This window comes from Nymphaea colorata, chromosome 7 (genome assembly GCF_008831285.2).
Source record: "Nymphaea colorata isolate Beijing-Zhang1983 chromosome 7, ASM883128v2, whole genome shotgun sequence".
NCBI lineage: Eukaryota > Viridiplantae > Streptophyta > Magnoliopsida > Nymphaeales > Nymphaeaceae > Nymphaea > Nymphaea colorata.
In genome coordinates, this window is record NC_045144.1 from 17691171 (window position 1) to 17712517 (window position 21347).

Here is a 21347-nt window from a genome sequence, read left to right on the forward strand (position 1 = left end):
GGCTTTCGGGTCTTTTTCGAACGGTGGGATTAATACCTCTCACTCACCCGAAAGAAAGATTTTGTGGATTCAGGTTGAAACTAATTTTTGTTTTCGGGTCATTCTTTTTCTTTTCTTCTTCTTCGGTTCTTCCCCCCCCTTTCCTAGAAGGAGTCAGCAAAGTAAAGTTGATGGGCCTCTTTAGTATCTTATAGAACTGGAAATAAAATTCAGAAATTTGAAATCCATCTCCGTTTCATGAAAGTGAGGATGGAAAAAACATTGTTGGAGGATTCCAGAAATTTCTTTTCTAAATTTTAGGTTTGACAAGAATCCAATAACAAAAAAATGGACTGTTGCTTCCCACTCAATCATCAAGGGTTTCTAGTGTTGAATCCCTCTGCATTGTGGGTTCCACTCATCCAAAACCCTCGACCAATGCCTCAAATGGTTAGAGACAGGGACGATCCTCAATTTTTAAAAAAAAAATTACATATAAATTTTATGCATTACATATAAAAAACTTGAAAATGATATTACAACGAACTATAATTCAACTCTTTCATAATTCAGCTCTTTCATAAAAAATTTCTGGAATGATGACTTCCTATTAAGCCTGGCCTGCGGTACCCGATACCCGGCTCAAAAAAGTTAGCTCGACGGGGCTCGTAGAGTGTTCTTCCTACCAAACAACCTCTGGTCCAACCTCTAGATAACTCATGTAATAAGTTAGTAGGGGATGGAAGAGATCATGCATTTGTGCAATTTCAATTGTCCATGCTCATGTAAAATGGGCATCGTTTCAAATGTTTGTCTTCCTGTCTAATCTTTGATTCAACTCGTCCAGGGTTTATATATATATATATATATATAGACACATAGGATGCTGCTCAACTTTTATCATTAAAAAGAAACAAACGAAAGCAGCCGCAGGGGTCACATGAGACCCTCTCTCTCGGCCCCAAGCTTCACCTGCTCGGTCTCTCCTCTCCCACTGAGGACCGATAGATTCATGCCACCGCCGGCGAAGCCCCGACGGACGGCGCTGGTGCCCTGACGGAAGGCTATGTATACATATAAAATTTGAGAATCACGATCCACACCTAATATAAATCCATGAAAATCTTTTGTTCCATAGTCTTGAGGCTATTTATAACCCACCAACCAAGAAATTTCATGTGATGTACTAATAATTATCACCAAGAACCATAACATATTAATGTTGATACGAGTATGTTATTTATTTATATATATACATACAGTAATTGGTAAATTTAGATCACTTGAATAAAAGATAAAAACCAAACCTCTTAAATTTGTGTTGCAAAGTATTTTAAACAAAATGTGAACCTCCTAATATGTTTCATAAACACTAGTTTTACATCAATAGTGCTTAGTTCAAGTTATCTTTTCTATTGTCAAGACTTTAGTGTTATAAGAGTTGTTCATTTTTCAATTATTGAAAATTTTATTAAAGTAAAAAAAAAACAAGACTAATTGAAAATATATTTCTTACCAAATCACTTTAAGATCATATTTAAAAGTTAGCTTGTACAAAAATATTTCAATAACTAATTTTAATGGGACTATAACTCTAGAACCGAACCTGGTCATGGATCTAAGTAACGTATCAGATCTGTTCGTAAATTTCAACACCAATTTCCCGATCGAGTCTGTTTTCATGAACTAATTAAAATTTTAGAGAGGTTGCAAAATGATAATATGCACTAATTTACATGTAAACAAGGTATCCGGTCACGGACTTGGATCCAAAACGAGCCCCATCGATCCTTTGTTCAGGCCGTATCTGGAAACAGAGAACCCGGGAGCCGAAGACCAACATTATGATCCGGATCCGATCTGAGAACCGACTCATTTCCAATCATCGTCTGCTTCTGGAAAAGCAAATCAGAGCTCCAAGACAAACAGAGAGGGAGAGCGAGACGGGGAGACAGGAAAAGAAAGAGAAAGGGAAGAGAGTGATGGAAATCCAAATTCCCGCCTCACGTTTGGATGATAGCGTGGCGACAAGGGAGTGGAGGAAAATGACGAAGAAAGCCGTCCCCACTTGAGATTCTCTCTCTCTTTCTCTCTGTCTCTCTCGCCGTCGGAAAACGAAGGCTGGTGGGTTGCGACGACGGGAGCCCTCGAGGGATGGGCTCGGCAGGGAATGGGCGGAACAAGGCGAGGGGAATCGTCCTGAAGGCGCTCGCCCTCATCGGCGGGGCAATTCTCCTCAGGAAGCTCACGCGGTCCGCCACCCGATGGGACCACGCCCGTGTCGTCGCCAACGCTCTCTCCGGCGAGAAGGTTTCGCGCCTACTCGATCCTTTCTTCTCCTTTTGTTTTTTCCGTTTTGAGGGGTTTTCTGATTGTGGGTCGTTTTAATTTTGATACCCTGGATGCAGTTTTCTTACGAACAGGCATGTAGGGATCCCACCAATTACTTCAATCTGAGGTATTGAATTATCCATTATTTGTTGCTCCCGATGGCTTCTGATTATTTGTGTACTAGAATTGTGGTGATTTTCAGTGAGTTGTAAGTATGGTTCGTGCACCAAGGTAATTTGCTTGTTGGGTGTACTTGTTTTGGTTTCTTTTCATGGGTAAACTGGAATGGGAGCTTAGACGTAAAAAAATGGCTTTTCTCCTGGTCGTTATTGCTAGAAAGGGTGATTTCAGTCCCCTGAAACTTTTTCTTGCCTCTGGTTTTAATGTGTTTGCTTGTGGTTTCATTTTATTTGTTGATTCAATTGAAATATTAAGTTTCGAAATAAGAAGCTGGTCCGTAGTTGTGGGTTTCATGAAAACAGTAATGATCTTGCAATTGCACCACTCAAGCTTCAGTACTATAGCTGGTCCGATTTGGCCATCAAGAGGGAAGACATGGTTTTGGTAATCATTGTAATAATGAGCTTCCGGAAGTATTTCCCATGGTGTGCAAAGGGTAGTGTATAACTGTCTCAATCGAACCCTGTCCTTCTTTTTTATTGTCTGAATATTCAGGAGCTAAGACCATTCCAATGCTCCTTTTCGCCATATATTGTTCTTGATTTCACGTAAGAAACTCTTCTCTGGTTGTAGCCATATAGGAGATTGTTTTTATAAAATAATCCGACTGAGTGGGCAAAACAATGGAACCAGCAGAATCGTGGTAAAAACTCGGTTATATTTTTATTAGTGAAGAAAGGATGTAAAGCACCGAAATGTTGTTGTAACTCCAAAACTAGGCACTAGGAAGGTAGTAAAGGACTCACGTAGTCAAGTTGCTTATGTTATCCACTCACATAGCTCTTTAGACTCTAACCATCTGACTTGCCAATGGTTCACTTGCTATTTTTAGTTTTTTGTTTAACAGCCATTGTTTGTTTGTCTACACAATTTTGTATGTTTATGCATCCCCTCTTCAAGGGGCTTATCAGTAGTGGAATTTGCAACATGCATACAGTATTATGAGGAATGGAATGTTGTGCAAATGGATTCTGGAAATTCTGGTTGAGGGTTTTTGCTTTCCCTATTTTCTTTCACTCAATGTAATCTGATTTCTATGTGTTTAGCTGATCCAAAAACCACTTTGCGTGCCAAAGTCCTATATTGGAACTTCATTTCTGTGTTTAGGCGTCTGATTATGTGCCTTTTACCTGTTTTGTGGCAGGATGCTTACATGCCCAGCAGCAGTGACGTTGGATGGTTCAAAGGTTTTGTATTTTGAACAGGTAAGGAGGTTTAAGGAATAAATGCATGTTCATTCTCAGTAACTGTTCAAAAGTATGTGGTCAATATTTTTATGATTCTTTTCTTTTTCTCTTGTTTGGTGTGGCAGGCATTCTGGAGAACTCCTGAGAAGCCTTTTCGGCAGGCATGATTCTCTTCCTGATTTATATTTTATCACACAGACTTCTCAGCTTCATATTTTGCTAGATTTGATACTATAGACTCCTTTACGTTTATGACTTTCAGCCTACAGTTACTTTAGATAACTCATGTTATGACAAAATCAGAATGTTAGTAGGGGATGGAAGAGGTCATGCATTTTTGCAATTTCAATTGTCCATGCTGATGTAAAATGGACATCTTTTTAAATATTTCTCTTCCTGTCTAAACTTTGGTTCAACTATGGGGGATATAAATGTTTCTTTTCCCATTGTAGTCTAATCTCACTGGACATATTTTTTTTCTTCAAGGGGGAAACCTAAAAAATGGTAGCCATGAATCATTGTTGATGAGTATAGGATAAAAGTAAATGGACCACATGTATTGAACTAAATAAAGCTGTAAATTGTGGGAAGTTGTTCTCTTTAGATTATTAAACTCAATCTAAGTCACACGGACGCTGCAAAGTTACTGCCGCACCCTTGTCGACATGACTCGGGTGCGGGTGTGGGTCGGATTCACACCCAACACAAGTCAACAAGAGTCGGCTGCGACTGACCGCACCTGATCATTTTTGTCCATTTTGGACACGCACCCGACTCGCGTTTGACTTGAGTCGGGTGCGGTCAAACCGCATCAAGCCTATTTTCGTCCTTTTTTGACATTTTTTATTTTAAAAAATTTTAACGTTAAAAAGAGGGTTTAGCATTTTTTTCCATTTTTGTGTTCTGTCCTGGTTTTGTGTTTTTTGTTTACTTGTTTAATGTTTGTACTTTGTAAGTTAATGCTTAATATGTTACATTCATATACACAGTACATTATAACTTATAAGTATGTAATATATAATACTCATATATAATTTATCCATAAAGTGTGTAATGTAGAGTGTATAGACTATAGTGTATATACTCTAAATTTCTTAATGTGTGTGTGTGTGTGTATATATATATATATATATTAATAATAAATCAATAATAACAAATAAATATTCTCACCTCACCGCCGCACCTAAATTTTTGGGGATGTGCCACTTCGGCACCCGCACCCCGCACCTATCTGACATAGAACTCAATTCTTAGGAGTCAGGAATCTTTCTTTGTTGTTTTCTCCTGTTATTTTGATCCCACAACTGCAAGTTAGTAAAATCTCACAAACATAAAAATGACTTGGCCTGAGCAAGGTTACCGTTTAGCATTTTGAACATCTTTGGTTCTTGCTGACTAGAAAATTGAGAGATGAACCAACCACTCACTAAAGCTACCTTTTGATCCTTGGACTTGTTTTGTTGGCCATATATGTGGTTCGTTTCCAAGATAGTACCTTATACTTGACATGTTAGTCCATGGGCTATAACTGTATTTCTCTTGTTATTTCATAAAGTAGTGCCCACGTTATCAGGTCAGAACCTTAGCTATAAAAATGAGAAATTGATGCAAGTTATTGAAGACCCTAAAAAGACTAATTAGGACTGGTCAGTCCATCTCTGTTCAACTAGATTGACTATGAACAAATAAGTAAATACATATATTTTTATGGACATAAATACAGAAACATATACATCTACCCAAAGAATGTATATTTATAGGCCAGGAATTATTTGGCTGATCAATGACTAGGCCGACTAATTGACTAGTCTGACCAACTGGTCACTGGTTTGAAACACCGGTTGATTGATAAGCAATTGAACCGACTAGTCAAGATTTTGACAACTAAACCAATCACATGTATTGTCAATCTAAATAGTGAGATGTAAGATTCTTGACATTTCTGCACATAGGCATTGGCAAAGGCATTGGAGCCTGTAAGAGTTCGGGGACAATTTTGATTACTGCAGAAAGTTAAGGAATGTGGTTGTCCATTTTCTTTGGAAGTATATGTTTTTAACTTTTTATAAATATGTTATTTTTGTGTGTGCTTCCATCATAACTTGTTGGTAGTAGCTGCTGCATGAATAACTTGAACATTGTTTTTCAACTTATAAGGTTATGTTATTTTTTTTTCTTCGTTCTCATGCAAAAGAAATATTAAAAAGTTTATTTTTTTCAGAGGTTTTATATGGTGAAGCCTTGTTCTAAAGAGATGAAGTGTGATGTTGAGGTGAGTGGAACTAATCTTTTTAAACCTTCATTAGTGAGAAGCTTGTGGGTGTACCGTTCTTGGTTTAGACCATTTATTTGTTTTGTTTTGACTGGCATTTTCTATGTGGATTCTGTAATTAGTATTTGAAAACGTGTGATGGGAATTTTTGGCATATCATGAGAAATATTGCCAATTTGGCCTATTTAACGCTGAATGGTTAAAAAATTTAGAACTGTCACTAAAAGCCTTTAGTCACTGGGGCATCAGCGTCAGTTTACAGTGGATTCAGTGATGGGTTTAACTTTTCTAACCATCTGGCAGCATATATATATATATATATATATACACACACAAAACAAAGTGATGCAATTATCAACTTAAATCCACACATAACTGCAGTAGTTTTTGTCTTCTAGGTACTTGCTTAGTCTGCATAAGTTACACATCAACAATTTATAAAACCATGTTTTGGATCTTAGACATGCAGCTATCATGGTAGCTATACGAGTCATGTTAGTTTCACTTCTTTCTCCTTTCATGGCGATGTTGTATGATACCATTAAGCTGGTGGACTGATCTTACTAAGCGTTATTAGAAGCTATATTGAACTCTTGCTCGAGGAGATGCTAAAGTAAATGTTAATAGGTTAAACTACTAACCATGAAGATCCTTAAGGCTTAAATAAACTAAGAATATGTATTTGGATGTTATGAGTGCGAATTCACCCGATACGAGGTTTTCGATGTGCCTATGAGAATGACCATGCTGGTATGCTGATGGCTTACACTTTCCACTGTGTGAAGGTACCTGATGCTACTGCTTGCCGCTATCTTGTTCATGACTCCGGTTGCAAGCATGAGTTTCTTCGAGTGCTCTGTGATGGAAACCTGAACTCTGCTGATGATCTAGTCTGTTATGCCATGTCCAGTAGCTGCAGCTCCTAAGCTAGTGTTGACTATCTGCATCATGAAGAACATCTGGTGACTGGCAGATATTTATGTACCTTTTCAATTTAGGAAGGGGGAAGGCACAGCTTTCTTGGATCCAGCCGTCTGTTGCGGTCCTAACTCCTAATTAAGTCCATTCATCATGAGAACTAAGATTAGTACTTGGATGGAGTTCTAGGTTCCAACAATCATCAGTTTACTCTACCTTCACATCACTACTCAGCCAACTACTCCATGTTGTAAATGTCTTTCTCTTGTTTATGTTTCTAACACAGTCATGTTTTTAAGGTATTGTGCCTGAGCTAATTAACTTGGGCCTGACACTCTCAAGGGTTGAACTTTATGTGCTAGAATAAATAACTGAAAAATTAGCTTGTAGCTTTCATGTCAGTTTACGATTGTACCTTAATAAGAGATTGAAGGAAGCTTAGCTGCAAGTTTGCAGAGTAGGTAAATGCCACACGATCTCTCTTCACAGTGATGAACAGTATGGTTTGTCTGTCTTTAGACTTTTACCTGTAACCATACTTTGCTTGCATGTTATGATAGTTTTTCATTAGCAGGATTTGATTACATTGTATTGGTACTGGACATTACATGCATGACATGATATTATTGGCATAATATTATGAAAATATTTATTTCTTGGTGGGAGTTACGTCTCATTTCTCTATTATTGGACACTATTGAAAGGTGATTCAAATTTGTGTTGGATGTGTGATTTTATCATATTTCAGCAAGATGAATTAAGCAGAAAAAGGTGCTTAATGGGGATAGTTTTTGACAAAGTGGGAAAACAGCCAGTCCATTTGCATACGTTTGTTGGAACCATTCTGCAATTTGATAATCTTTTTAGGAACCTTTCCTTATGGATTTTGACTCCTTGCATGATAATTCCACAGTACTGATACAGAACCTCAATGAGCAGGTTGGTTCCTATGCTATTCGAGATGTTGAAGAGTACAAAAATTTCTGCGAGAGGCCAAAGAGTCAGCGTCCTCAGGCTGAAGAAGTTATTGAGGTATGCTAGCAGATGCATCCCTTGTGGTTGCGTTTGAAGGTTTCCCTGATTTTGTTTGTTTTGATCATTTTTGTGGTTCTTGCATCCCCAATTTATTGTTGTAAAATTTGGAGAAAACACAAGGCTTTTAGCAGTGCACACTCTATTTAAGGGAAGTACTTCAACGCCAGACATTTTTCTTTTTTATTTCTAGGACAAGCTGGGGTATAGAGCTCATTGTGCAGGCCTCTTCACTGGGGTGACCTGATGAAGGTTACAAGTCTGGAACTAAAAAGTATGCGAAGAACATGAACCTAAAAATCTGGAGAGGATGTTGTCCTGTTAATTGTCTTTTAATTGGCCATGAATCAGTTCAGAAGGTAGTCAATATGGTACATAAATAAGTAGAAACGCATTGTCTTCCCTCTGATGTGTGGTTTAAGCATGCACATTCAATTAATTGACTCATTTTGGTTTATATGTGTTCATGCTGAATGCAATATCCCAGTTTCTTCATGTTAATGCTCTCTTATCCAGTCGGTTTCCCATGATCTTCACTTGCTTCAGCTGTATTATTGCTGTTCTACAATCTGATCTACTGAAATCTTTGTAGGATGTTGCAGAGCACTTAAATACTATATATCTTTCACGTTGTCAACGTGGTAAACGCTGCTTATATGAAGGGTCTACTCCACCTGGTGGTTTTCCTAATTCATGGGTATGTTCATTTATTGATCCCTGTTAATAACCTCCATTAATCTTCGGTCAGACTAGCTTAGTGAGAACTGTTTATGTCTAATAGTTTGGTCTGCTCATGCATGGTTTTAATGAAATATCCAAAGCAGAATGGAGCTTCATACTGCACATCTGAACTTGCTATCCTTAGAAATGGCGAGGTACATACTTGGGACAGAGGATATAATGATGATGGCACCCAGGTACGTTCATGTATTCTACGATTTCACCCACCTCTCCACAGCCCAATACAACAATGACCTAACCCGTTGAACATTTGATGACTTGAACAGGTTTGGGGTGGAAAAGCTGGGCCGTATGAGTTTAAACCAACACACAGTTCCTCTGTCAATGACATGTACTCTCCTTTAAATTTTGCCCCCGTTGTGTCCTTGGAAAAGAAGATAGATGATTCTTTTGCCATGCGAGGTTTATAATTGTTATGATAGTAGCGCCCATGATGTAAATTTTGATATGCACTCTCTCTCATTCTCTCTCCCTCTCTCTCACACATGCACACATGTACATATATTATAAGAATGTGCTCCTTAAAAGAAAAAGAAAAAAAAACCTTGAATCAAATCTGAACTCTACCCCTTGCAACCCTAAAACCACCATGACCAGTTATCTTCATTTCGATGGACCCAAAAAGAAAATTTAAAGCTGTTAGGCACGTCGATGAAGGCAGCATCAGCATCACGAGAATGAACGGTCAGAAAAAGTTGCTGTTAGTTGGTACTGAGGGTAGCCATCTTGCAGATGGAAATAATAATGGATATAACACATTTTCGAATGGAAGTCAGGCAGCCATGTGAGCTATTTCTGAAAAAGTGAGTTTCTTGGTGTAAAAGTTTGAAAGTTCAGGAGCTAAACATAAGGTTACACTAGTTAGGTGGCTGCATGTAGGGATGTAAACGTTTGGGTTTTTAGCTATACTGAATTTCGGACTCATGTCGAACATCTCTATAGATTATTCGCCATCTGAACCGTTTCAGTTTTTACATAAACGTAAATTTTCCGCAAAAAAATTTCAAAGATGAACAAAAGAATATGTTGGTACAATTTCAACCAGCTAAACAAAGCATCATAAATCATTGCTAAAAGCACTACAAACTGTCATTAAGTCTTATATTGTTAGTGACAGATTTTTAAACATTTGGCATCAGCCAACAAATAACAAATTTGAATCCTTATATGTATATATTTGAGCACTAGATGCCGCAGATTTGAAAATGAAAGTGGTGAGAGACTTGGTTGGTTGGAAGAAACAAAAGCTATTTTCTTTTCCCTTAATTTTTGAAAAGATTTAGAGTGATACATGGTTGACTTCTGATCAAGAAATCCAATATTCTCACAAACTTGTACCCTTGGAGTATTGACGCAGCTAGTGAGGTAAAGACTTATACTCTTAGAAAAAATACTGTATCTTTTTTTTGCTTTTAACTAGTACTGATACTTCCGGTCAAATGAGTTTCTTTCTGAAAAGTGCTGATATGTTCTTATACACCATTCTTTTATTTGTCATTTTAAAGGCCATTCTTAGATGAATATGTATTGTAAAATGTTTTTAAATGTGGAAGAAGCAGTGTCAAAAGGCATCATTTTTTTGTGGTTTTGTCAATTTCAGCCTGTATGGCTCCATAGACTCTATACACATTACACAAGTATGTTTTGTTTGCTACTTCCCCTACTTTTATATATTAAAATTTTAGTTCAGAACTCATGGTTTTCACCATACGGGCATGGACCTGGCTAAGCTCGGCCATGGGAGCGCACATCTCAAGGAAACAGATGCTTTCCCCCCAAACCCGCAAAAAATTCAAATACAAAAATTACATGTGATTTTTAAAAAATTTTCATTTAGTTTATATATTTTTGAAAAAATAATTTTTTGGTTCTTGTTAAAATTTTGAAACTATAGTTTAATTCCCTAATGCAAATTTTTTTATTTTCACCCCTGACCGCTAGTCTACCCAACTCCCGAAGCAGTCATTTTTCCCTGCTAGTAATTCCACTTTTTTTTTTTTTTGGTAGTGAAGTTCCATTAAGGCCTTCTCTGCTACAATCGAGTTTCAGATGTATTAAGTTAAAAACCATGGTTGTTGGACACACCCATGACTCAACTTTTGGGTCTTGCCAATTAAGTGGTCTGGTCCATTTGGTAGGTTTTTATCATACGGGAAAAAAAAAAAAAGAAAATCTAATGGCACAATTATTTAAAAAATATATATATTTGAACTGTTACCTTTCCTTTTATTAAAAAGGAAAAAAATACACACAGGCGAAATAATGGAAGGATGGGAATTGGTTTTGAAACACAAAAAATTGACAAAATCCTTAGACCATATCTCAACCACTTGCAATCCTAAGAATCACCATAACCAGTCATCTTCATTTCGAGGGACCCCCGTTGGACTCGTAGACGAGTGGCGGCATCAGCAACACGAAAATGAACGGTCAGAAAAGGTTGCCGTTGGTTGGTTCTGAGGGTAGCCATCTTGCAGATGGAAAAAGCATACTGCACTACTTCCTCTGCAATTTTGGTCTAGAACTGATCCTCACTAGAGAACAAGTGCAACTTTACAATGAAAATAATAGATATGTCACACTCTCGAGAGGAAGTCAGGCAGCCATCTGAGCTATTTCTGAAAAAGTGAGGCTTTTGGCTTAAATGTTTGAAAGTTCAGAAGCTAAACATAAAGTTACCGTAGTTACCTGGCTGCTTGTAGGGATGTAAACATGTAGAATATGGTTCTGAGAATTTGGCTTTTTAGCTACACTGAATTTTAGTCTCATGTCTAATACATCAGATTATTCTCGATCTGAACCGTTTCATCCTTACACAAGTCAACTTTCCTCGGAGATTTTCAAAGATAAACAAAAGAATATGTTGTGACAATTTCAACCAGTTATAGGAACATAAAAATGGAAGATACATAAGGGACTCATACATTGTCCACCATCACTAATAGGCATTGTTCAGATAAAAGTAGAGACCAGCCAGAGCTGCAACTCCTACTACAATTGCAATCGGCAGTGCATTCCTGCAGTGTGAGATGCCTAAGAAATTAGTGATTGCTAGAAGCTTCAAGCCTATCTTGTAAACAATTGAATTCCAAGAGTTCAAGAACAAGTAGAAAGTCCTCCCCAGTACCAAAGTGCAATGTTCAGAATTCATAGACAAGAAAGCAAGCATACCCAATTGTTTCATCTCTCTTCATCTGTGCCTTTCGAGCTTTACGAACATCAGTGTCGTTGGCATCCTTTTTTACTGCAGGCTGGTAAGACTTAAACCTTCTCTTTGGTGCACCACAAACTGAAACACAAAGTAAGAATTCAAGATATTGTTGATGGTGATGCCATGAACGAATGGATGCCTCAATTACGTATCAACTGGTTTGTTTGACTGTGAACTCTTCTGTAACCAAACATTGAAATCTAAACTATTTAAAAAGGAATTGATGGTCCGTTTGGATGAACCTGCTTAGCCAGACAAATAGATTAGGCTGGGACTTGGCACTGAGAATCACGAATGACAACTGAATCTTTTTTTCCTTTTTTTGCATAATAGAGCAACCACTCTTGAAGACCACCGGTTTAACCTGCCAGGATTAAGCTCGTGGTCAGGCTGTCTTCTGGCCAGGGTCTTCTTCAGTTGTGCTCATCCATTCAGTTAAAATTCACCCTTCTCTAGACAAGTACATGCACCCACAGAGAAAATTTCTGTTGTAATATTTGCCTTGAATCCAGATCTGGAGTTCTCTTAAAGAAACTACCGCACAATTAGGGGCTAGGTTGGACGCATCCACTTTAGTAGATGAAGGGGATTAACTGATATTGTATTGTGGAGTACAACTGAAGTGCAGACTCTCTCCAAGTTTTCAGGAGGCTGTTCCAAAACGGCCCTGATTGCGTTATCCGAAAGGAAAATCTAGTGCCCATTGACTTCAGATGCATATTGAGGAGAATTTGCAACATTACCTGGGCAGAAGTAGTTATCAGGAAGTTTCTCAAATGGTGTCCTGTCATTGTAAATGTACCTGCAACCACGAGCCAAATGAGTTCCAAGTCTCCCAACTCATGCGAAAAAAGGTAAAGGGATCGTATTCTTTACAATTGGAGATAAAGAGGTGGGATGAGGATTGTACCCACAATCTCTGCAGATGTATGCTTGTTTGGATGCTACCCTCATAGTGAATCTTGGTGGTGAGGATGCCAGCTGTGGGGATGCAGTAGCAACAAAGAGTTGAAGCGATGTGGCTCCATTGAAGAAGGCAGACTTGAGAGCGAATCGGTCATGGTGGAGCCTGAGGCCGGGCTGGGTAAGGCCCAATAGTCTAACAGCTGAGGAAGAATGGCAGGGAGTCACAGTAGTCTGCACAGCCATCTCTCTCTCGCTCGCTCTCTCTCTCTCTCTCCCCTCTAGCGTTGATCGTGTGGCCAATTCGCTTGGTCCCTGAAGATAGGAAGGGACATATGATAAAGGGAGGAAGCGCTCAGCGTGGCAAGCAAACGCCCCACACAAGCCTCTACTTAAACCCCACTTGCTCTAAAGCCTATAAACCTCTTCTTATCCTCTCTCTCTCTCTCTCTCCCCCAAACCCCCAAATTGAAAGGCACCCATCTTCAGAAAATTTACGCCCTTGTCCACTGATATATCTCACGAATCACGATAACGCCAACAGCCACCATGGATTAGCGGCCTCGCTCTCTCTGGCTCTCTCCCATGGCTCTTCTTTCTCCCTCTTCTCCCCTACTTTCCTCGCAATTCACCGCAAACGCCAGAAGAAGTGCTGGTTTCTGTGCTCTTCCACTCTTATTCCGACGCCCATTACATGGTATCAGTACCCCTTCATCTACCAGTAAGTACAGAGGGCTCTCCGTTTGTCTCGCTCTAGACCCTGCTTCTACGCATCTTTCTGCAATTCCCTGCTTCTCTCTAGCTGAAAATGGGGGATACTCCTTGGCTAGCTACTACACCTCTTTAGGCCTTTTCATTATCTCAGTTCCCGGTGTTTGGTCGCTCATCAAACGCTCTGTCAAGTCTAAGGTTGGGATTCTCATTTTTTTCCTTGTCAATTTTTCTTTGTTTTGTGTTCTTTTTTTATTGTTTTCCTTTGGTTGAATGATTTTAGATGGTGGTTTTTGCCAGATTGTGCAGAAAACGTTTGTAAGAGATGGTACCCAGGAGAAGAGCACGGCGCCGAATCAGGTCGCCGGAGAAATACTCTCGTTCTTCACTCGCAACAACTTCACTGTCTCAGATAGAGGAGAGATAGTAACGTAACTGAATAATTTTCCTTTCTTCTTCTCCTTGCATGCCATGGTGCTTTTGCTTTTGCTTTGGAGTTTAGATTTTCTTTATAATGATTTCTTTCTCTCTCTCTCTCTCTCTCTCTCTCTCACGGATAAGCTCGTTATACAACTGAAGGTTTGAAGGAATGATGGTCCCGAGCAGAGGGCAGGCTGCATTGCTCACTTTCTGTACGTGCATAAGTTTGGCCAGTGTTGCTCTCGTGCTGACCATCACCGTCCCTGACGTGGGCAACGGATGGTTCTGGCTTACTGCATTGAGCCCATTGGCGTAAGTTCACTTAAAAAAACTCTGAACACCATATGACTTTCTCTTTGGTGGGGTTGATTGAGCAATTCATGAAATTAGATTGATTTCTTGGTGAAGCAGTCCGTGCATTTGAGCTTTGAATCCAAAGAAGATGACCTTTTGTTCCTGGTGATGCAGAGGGGTGTACTATTGGACACGAGCGTCTCGAAAGGAGGAGATCAAGGTGAAGATGATCCTAGCAGATGATGGGAAGCTGTCGGAGATAATCGTTCAAGGAGATGATGAACAGATTGAGAGGATGAGGAAGGAGCTCAATTTTATGGAGAAAGGAATGGTGTACGTAAAGGGTCTCTTTGAACGATGACCAATTTGTAGAGTTTTTATTCCCTTGGTTCTTCTTCTATTTGAAGGCGCCACAGGGCCTTCCTTTTTTGGAAGAAATGTCTATAGTCATTATGGCTCTCTCTCTCTCTCTCTCGTATTCCTTTGACGACCATGACGGACCAAATATGTACTTCATGTTGATGCGTGCTTCAGCCTCAAACAGTCACCTGATACCTATGTCTATTGTCACTCTAGTCCATCAATGCAAACCGAGAACGGGCCTCCCTTCATTGGCTGCTTTATATATCTTCGAGAATTACAACATTATCATTGTAACATTTTAGAATGACCACACCATCCAAATAAATAACAGTACAAAACGAATAAAATGAATATACAACACCTTGAAACATGTTGGTATTGACAAATTCGAAAGAGAATATTTCGGCTATTAATGTGGCGACTGTTCGAGCTCATTTTACATAGAAATAAGGTTTGCCTTGTGCTCTTTGGTGCATCATGAGCTAAGAGAAGTTGGTTAGCTTGGTACTATTTTGATGAGCTCTATGTCGAACAACAAAGTCTTGTCAATGAGGCCTTGATTCCTAAGCACAAAGTCCAGCGCTCGTTGTCCCTGCAAGGCAAAGGTTTTTTATATGAGAGATTCAAACAGATTGGCTAACCATACCACTCTACATTCTCAAAACAGATGTCATTTAGAATTTCTCTTCAGAAAATCATTCCATTTTACAATAGTATTTCAAAAAATATCCCTAAGCATACACCAGAAATTAATGATCAGGATGATATTAAAATGTGCTATCTCGTCGTTTGATTAGGAACTGAAAATTAGTGAATTTCTTATAGTAGATTTCATGAAATTCAACATCACAATGAAATTTGTGAACGTGGCCAACAAAAAAATGCTACCTACTGATAATCAACATATAGCATGGTCCTTTCAACGATTTTGCACAAGGATCAGATAAAGCTAAGTTATTTTTTCACTTACAGAGAAAGTCGTCGGCCTTGGGCCTTTCTTATTAAAATCATTGTCTGGATATCCCAGGTTTGGTGGGACTACAATCCTGTCGCAGAACAAGTCAGAAGAACAACAAGTAATGTAGTCAAATGACCAATGGAAAAGAAAGAAAGGTTAATTGCAGAAAATTCAGCAGTTAGTGATGCTCTACGTGCTATTCAGACTACTCTGATAACCACCAAAAGAGGGCTGGCGATTCGTGTTTATAGATGCATCTGATGCTGGAGGAAAATAAATTAACATTCGGATATTCATTATATTGCTGGATAAGTTCGCCAGCACTTTCCATGAAATGTAGTGAAAATCTTGAAAAGGTGCTCATGGTCTATGTAACATTTAGCAGAGCAACGAGCCCAGAAACCAGACGTAGACATGCCCAAAAGTCTGCCAACAAAAACTAACCAATCTACTTCAGATAAACAAAGATGGAGCTAGCATTTTTTCCGGAGACAAGTTAATCCTGTAATTTACACAGTAAAATGGCTACCTTCGCACACCGCCTGGTGACATACCCACAATAGCCTCCTCAAAAGCTGGTATTACCTGAAACTCGAAATCATGGTAACACTAAGCATAGAGTATTCTTGTCAAAATTGGAAATGAAGGACCCTTGACTAAGATAGAGATCTACAACCCATTGAAACCCAGCTATGTTATTTGATGATGTGAGGCCTCAAAAAGATTGATAATGTAAAGAAACCGTCAAGCTTTGGTCTGCAGGTTATCTTTGCCTCCCAAACTGAGTTATCTGACTCCCAAACCGAGTTATCTGACAGCTCATATTAATTTATTAAATGTTACGTGCATGAATATTCATGTCTATTCCTATTGAATGGATGCATGTAACTAACAAGATCGCTTTTAATCATAAATATTTATTGCAGGCTACATGTTGCCAGTGTGTGCATGCAAATCAAGAACAGGGGAGACCTTCACTGTGTTTAAAACATAGTAATAAGATAGAAAGCAAGAGAGGGACGTAAGTCCATTGTTTGGATAACACTATAGCTCTAGCTAATGCAGTAGATAGGAAAATCTGCAACACTCAAATTTAGATATGTCACACTGATGAAAATTTAGGATGTATCTGGGACCTCCATCCAGAATCACAATGTCTAAGGGCCAACCAACCAAAGCCAGACCCACAAACCTGCTGAGATCCAACCGTAAATTTGAAAAAATCTTTGTCGTCGCCCTGCAGAATTATGAAACAACTACAGTGAACTTCCAAACGTCAACACAAACTTCTAATATAAAACCAAAGACAAAAGATGCTACTGAAAGAAAAGATGAGTTGGTTCAGACTGCTGTTAAATGCAGTCAATTGGCGAATGAGTACCACCAAGCTGCCATTAGAACATGAACAATCATATATGCCAACTTAGACATGGTTTAGGAGAGAAAAGGTATTTGGTCTGACTTGGATCCTCGCTCGGCTACTTAACCCAGACCCAATTATCACGTGTATGGGTGGACTAGGTCAACCCTGACGTGGAGAGGATCCAATCTGGAACAGATATCATATCGCATAATGCATACCGCTTGCTAAGAAATAAAATTACCGTCGAGGGCATATACAACTTGAAATGAAGTAAGCGTCACACAGATATTCAGAGCCATAAAACAACACTTTGATCGACATCAAGTTTACCTCAAAGGAACCACCCTTTGTTTTATTACGAGCTTCAAAAATACGCCCATAGTACCCTATTGTATAGCCATCCCAGTCTACCTGTAAATGTTAAAGATTTATAAGATGCCAATGGTTGTTTCTAATGAACGATACAGGTAAAGAATCTGTTTACAGTTCAACTGCTTAGAAAAGGTGAAGGGACAACAATCGACTATGTCATCGACATTGCACAGCAGAACAATTTCCAACTTGCAGAAGTACACTTTAAGAAAACACTGCATGATTAGGCCCTAACTAGCAATAGTGGGACTCAATATCAATAGTGAAAAAAATAATCCTCATAGATGTTATGCCATTTTTAGTAATTGAGATATTAAAATATGACAAGGGATTTTATAACCTTGTTGCCCATTAGAGGATCTGCCAACATAGTACAGCATATAATATATATATATAACGCCGATTATACAAGTATAAAGGTCAAGCGACTCAACTGATGAATATGGTCCTTACCACAACTGTCTCGCCTACGTTCGGTGTAGGCCCACTCCCTAGTCGTAAGTCCTGCAGACCTTTTAAATTTATATCACAATCAATATGCTAGTAAAAAGGATGGTAGTGGAACTATAAGACAGGAACCAATTCTCAAGGTACTAATAACGAATATATATTCAAACATATTAATAGGTGACCTTGTACTGAAGGCCCGAGCTTGTTTCCGTGTAATCTGGGTACCGCATTTTCGTTTTCCCATAATCCTTCCCTCGAAGAGCTGGCACTGCATGTACGAATAAACTAAGCTATGAAACTTTACAAATTTTCCCTTGCCAAGCAAAGGTAAACGTACTGTCTGCAAATTCAGCTGCAACAGCTATCACGTCCTTCGAAATAAATTGGGAGGCGCCAACAACCAATCCAATGGTTGAAAAGATGATCACTCTTCTTTGACAAGCATCCAACCCATAAGCATCTACACATATGAACAAGGACAAAGCAGTCAAAAGATGATTATAATTATACTCTGTTACTGGTAGTCTGGCTATGTTCTCTTACACAATTACACTCTTATCAAGATGTTTAAAGTTATAACTGATTTTGGAGAGAAGATGAAGTACAAGTCGGCAGTATTTTTAGTGGATGCATGTGCATGCTTTCACCGCACCAAATATCTGAAGAATGCATGAGGCCTGTTATTTTCATGTTTAGCTCATCAGAAGACAGGGTTAGCCATTTTAATAGAATTCCAACGATGATATAGCAAAAGAATAAAACATTGTTTAGCTAGTGACCGCATTATTTAGCTAGTGACTCCCTTTGCATTCTTTTTCTGCAACGCAGATTCAAATTAACATTGTTTTCAGAATTCAAATTCCACAAACTAAACAAATAATTTAATGAGATTGCCACTGTCTCGGATTGCTAAGAACTATCTTGTTGGACCAAAACCCTGTACAGTCTAGAAAACATTTAAATCAAGGTATCAAGTATCCGCAGAAATCACATGGTCCGATATCACGAATCCCTACATTGCTTGTCACATGAGAGGGAGGTCGAAGCCTCTGTATCCGGTAGAAATTCACAGAGAGAGAGAGAGAAAGCATTCACCGTTCATGCTCGACGTTGCCAAGACCGGCAATCTTTCTGTGTTGGATATCAATCTCTTGACACTCTTCTCCGGACTTCTCTGCAAAAGAGGATCAAGCGAGAACATGTAACGGAGAATGTTATCACATGAACTCTCTGCAAAAATTTCGATTGAAACGCCGAAAATCCAGTTCTATTCAATGTCCTCCATATATCAAAGCGAGTTCCCACCACCGGAAAGAAAGCATGCCTACACTAGAGAAAAAATAATCTCTGCGATATTCTCATACAACAGAGGCGATAACAGAGCGAGGTACAACGCACCGGAAAGAAATTGAGGGCATTAAGGGACCGACTGTGAACGAATTGACCCGTCGAGAACAAGGAAGCCATGGCCGCGCCGAAGCGAGATGTGGGAGCAAGAAGAAGACGAAGAAGAGAGAGGGAGGGAGAGAGAGAGGGAGGGAGGGAACCTCACGGCCTTTCACGCGCCATCTCCCGCCTTCTCTATTGTCCACCGTGGGATTAGGACTGTTATCGCTGCAGCATCGTGGATGGTTGATACAAAATTATCATCTTAGTCCCATACCTTTGTAATAATCTCAGTAACGGACCTCTCATTTTTTGTCTTGAAATTGCTTTCTTTTCTCGACCACAACATATTGAATTTGGGCAGCTATCACTGTCCACTATTCAACATTTCATGTGTTATTTAATTCGACTTCGGATTTCAATACAAATCCAAAAATTACAAAAAAATATCACATCATAATTAACGATTAACGAGTTTTAAAATTTTGATTATAACTGAAATATTATTTTTAAAAAAAATTATTTAAAACAAATGAAATTTTTTTAAATTTAAGTAATTGAAACGAAGCCAAGGATCAAACAGACCCTACCTTAGCCCACGAGACCCGACGATGAGACACAATTACTTTTTTTTCAAAAAATATAAAGAATATTGCAAAAGGGGAACAACCATTTGTCAAAAAAAGGGTGTAAAGGTTTGGGAATCTAATCGATCCGTCCTTTGTCATATCCTATTTGATTCGTTTTTTTTTATCCGACTGAGATCTAAATTTGGATTTCGTTGTTTTTGGTGCTCCATGCAAATTTTACAAAAAAATTATTTATTTTATATAAATATTTTGAAAATTTATATTTCGGCTTATATCAAAACTTTAAGATTATGAAAAATTTGGCTCATGCATGCAACCTTTTTTTAAAAAATAGAATTATCTAAATTTAAGTCCTATTACATAATATCATTACTTGAATACCAAAGTACCAAAATATTAGTTTGATTCGGGTATAGGGTAGCTGGTCGGGTTAAAGGCTTGTAAAAAGGCAGGTTTCTAGTTCGCTTCACATGAGCGTTATGTTCTTGTGTCTTAAGACGGTAGGACGCGACTCAGGACCCTGAAGGCAATGGGAATGGGGGCCTTCGGGTGGTGGGATTGACCCTCTCGCTCACCTGAATACCAGAGTTCTATCTAGTAGGGCTCTTTTTATTGTTACCAGACAATAATAATTTACAATTTGATAAACTACATGACAAACCAGTCATGACTATAAATTGGTGCAAATTGGTAGTCCTCAATTAGCTCACGGACACACTGTTTTAGATGTATACTCAAACAATATCATAAATAGCAAGTTAAGTAACATTTTACTTGCTTTTCCTTTTCAAACTTTAATACGGAACACCTGCTTTTTGTTCTCGTTCCATAAATTTCTTATAGAATTGCTATCTGATTGTACCTAAAAGTCCACAAGTTCTTTTCTAACTTTGACCGCCAAAAGCATCTCCAAATTTGTTAAATGGTCCGAAATATATGTTTTCAATTATCAAGTTTCTTTATATATGTGCGAAACATGATCTGTTTCAACTACTTTGGTACAAGTTATCTCATGGCCAATAATCATCAGACAAGGGATTTCCACAATCTAAATATTACCATTAGAAGATGTTTGATAAGAGCATTTTATTTCAAAGTACATGCATATAACACAAGTTTAACAACAAACTGCTCTTGCAATATGCACTCTAAAAATATGTATTTCAAAAACACAATAATTTTGTTGTTGTAGTAAGTCAATTAAATATTTAACAAACCACTTGTTCACTACTATTATATTTAAGGGTCATTTTGCATTAAGAACAGTAATATGAGTATTTTATGAAACTTTCCCAAATATTGAGCATATTCATAAACTACGTAAACAAGTGTTCTATGAAATTATCATAATATTTTTAAGGCAAATTCATGAAACACCCACATAATATTCCTCCTACCAAACAGCCGTTTGCTTTCATAAATAATTAGAGAATGAGAATAGAATATTTTTGTTAAGGACCAATTGTCATCGAGAAGTTATAGGTGTGGAATATGAAGGATTAAGGTTGACTAAATATTAATTTTAGTGTTTTTTAAATAAAGTTTTGCAACTATTAAAGCACATTTAACAGTAAAAATAATATATTATATGATTTTTTTAACGTGCAAAGTTTGTGTTCATGAATGATTGCTCTTCTAATTGACTATTCAATAAAAGCTGTATTGAGACACCCATGATAGTGATGT

At 38.3% G+C, this 21347-nt stretch overlaps 4 protein-coding genes across 4 annotated transcripts; 2 read left to right on the forward strand and 2 right to left on the reverse strand.

Annotated features, from left to right (window-relative positions):
* Positions 1–1905: 1905 nt before the first annotated feature.
* On the forward strand, positions 1906–9088 carry LOC116256967 (chromophore lyase CRL, chloroplastic). Its single transcript, XM_031633523.2, has 9 exons — positions 1906–2289; positions 2388–2437; positions 3635–3695; positions 3803–3838; positions 5899–5949; positions 7807–7899; positions 8492–8596; positions 8724–8816; positions 8907–9088. The coding sequence occupies exons 1-9, from the start codon at positions 2134–2136 to the stop codon at positions 9048–9050; spliced, it is 789 nt and encodes a 262-aa protein (XP_031489383.1). The 5' UTR covers positions 1906–2133; the 3' UTR covers positions 9051–9088.
* A 2389-nt stretch (positions 9089–11477) lies between these two features.
* On the reverse strand, positions 11478–13141 carry LOC116257534 (uncharacterized). The gene is made up of 4 exons (XM_031634377.2): positions 12762–13141; positions 12595–12653; positions 11812–11929; positions 11478–11657 (listed from the first exon to the last, which is right to left on the reverse strand). The coding sequence occupies exons 1-4, from the start codon at positions 12998–13000 to the stop codon at positions 11579–11581; spliced, it is 495 nt and encodes a 164-aa protein (XP_031490237.1). The 5' UTR covers positions 13001–13141; the 3' UTR covers positions 11478–11578.
* Positions 13142–13197: 56 nt separating this feature from the next.
* LOC116257531 (protein COFACTOR ASSEMBLY OF COMPLEX C SUBUNIT B CCB1, chloroplastic) lies at positions 13198–14638 on the forward strand. Its single transcript, XM_031634375.2, has 4 exons — positions 13198–13663; positions 13766–13896; positions 14045–14197; positions 14354–14638. Exons 1-4 carry the CDS (start codon positions 13340–13342, stop codon positions 14538–14540), a joined length of 795 nt encoding a protein of 264 aa, XP_031490235.1. The 5' UTR covers positions 13198–13339; the 3' UTR covers positions 14541–14638.
* Positions 14639–14884: 246 nt separating this feature from the next.
* LOC116257533 (peptidyl-prolyl cis-trans isomerase FKBP19, chloroplastic) lies at positions 14885–19269 on the reverse strand. Its single transcript, XM_031634376.2, has 10 exons — positions 19084–19269; positions 18781–18859; positions 18023–18145; positions 17868–17953; positions 17689–17739; positions 17194–17274; positions 16693–16737; positions 16030–16085; positions 15513–15588; positions 14885–15134 (listed from the first exon to the last, which is right to left on the reverse strand). The coding sequence occupies exons 1-10, from the start codon at positions 19150–19152 to the stop codon at positions 15039–15041; spliced, it is 762 nt and encodes a 253-aa protein (XP_031490236.1). The 5' UTR covers positions 19153–19269; the 3' UTR covers positions 14885–15038.
* Positions 19270–21347: the final 2078 nt, after the last annotated feature.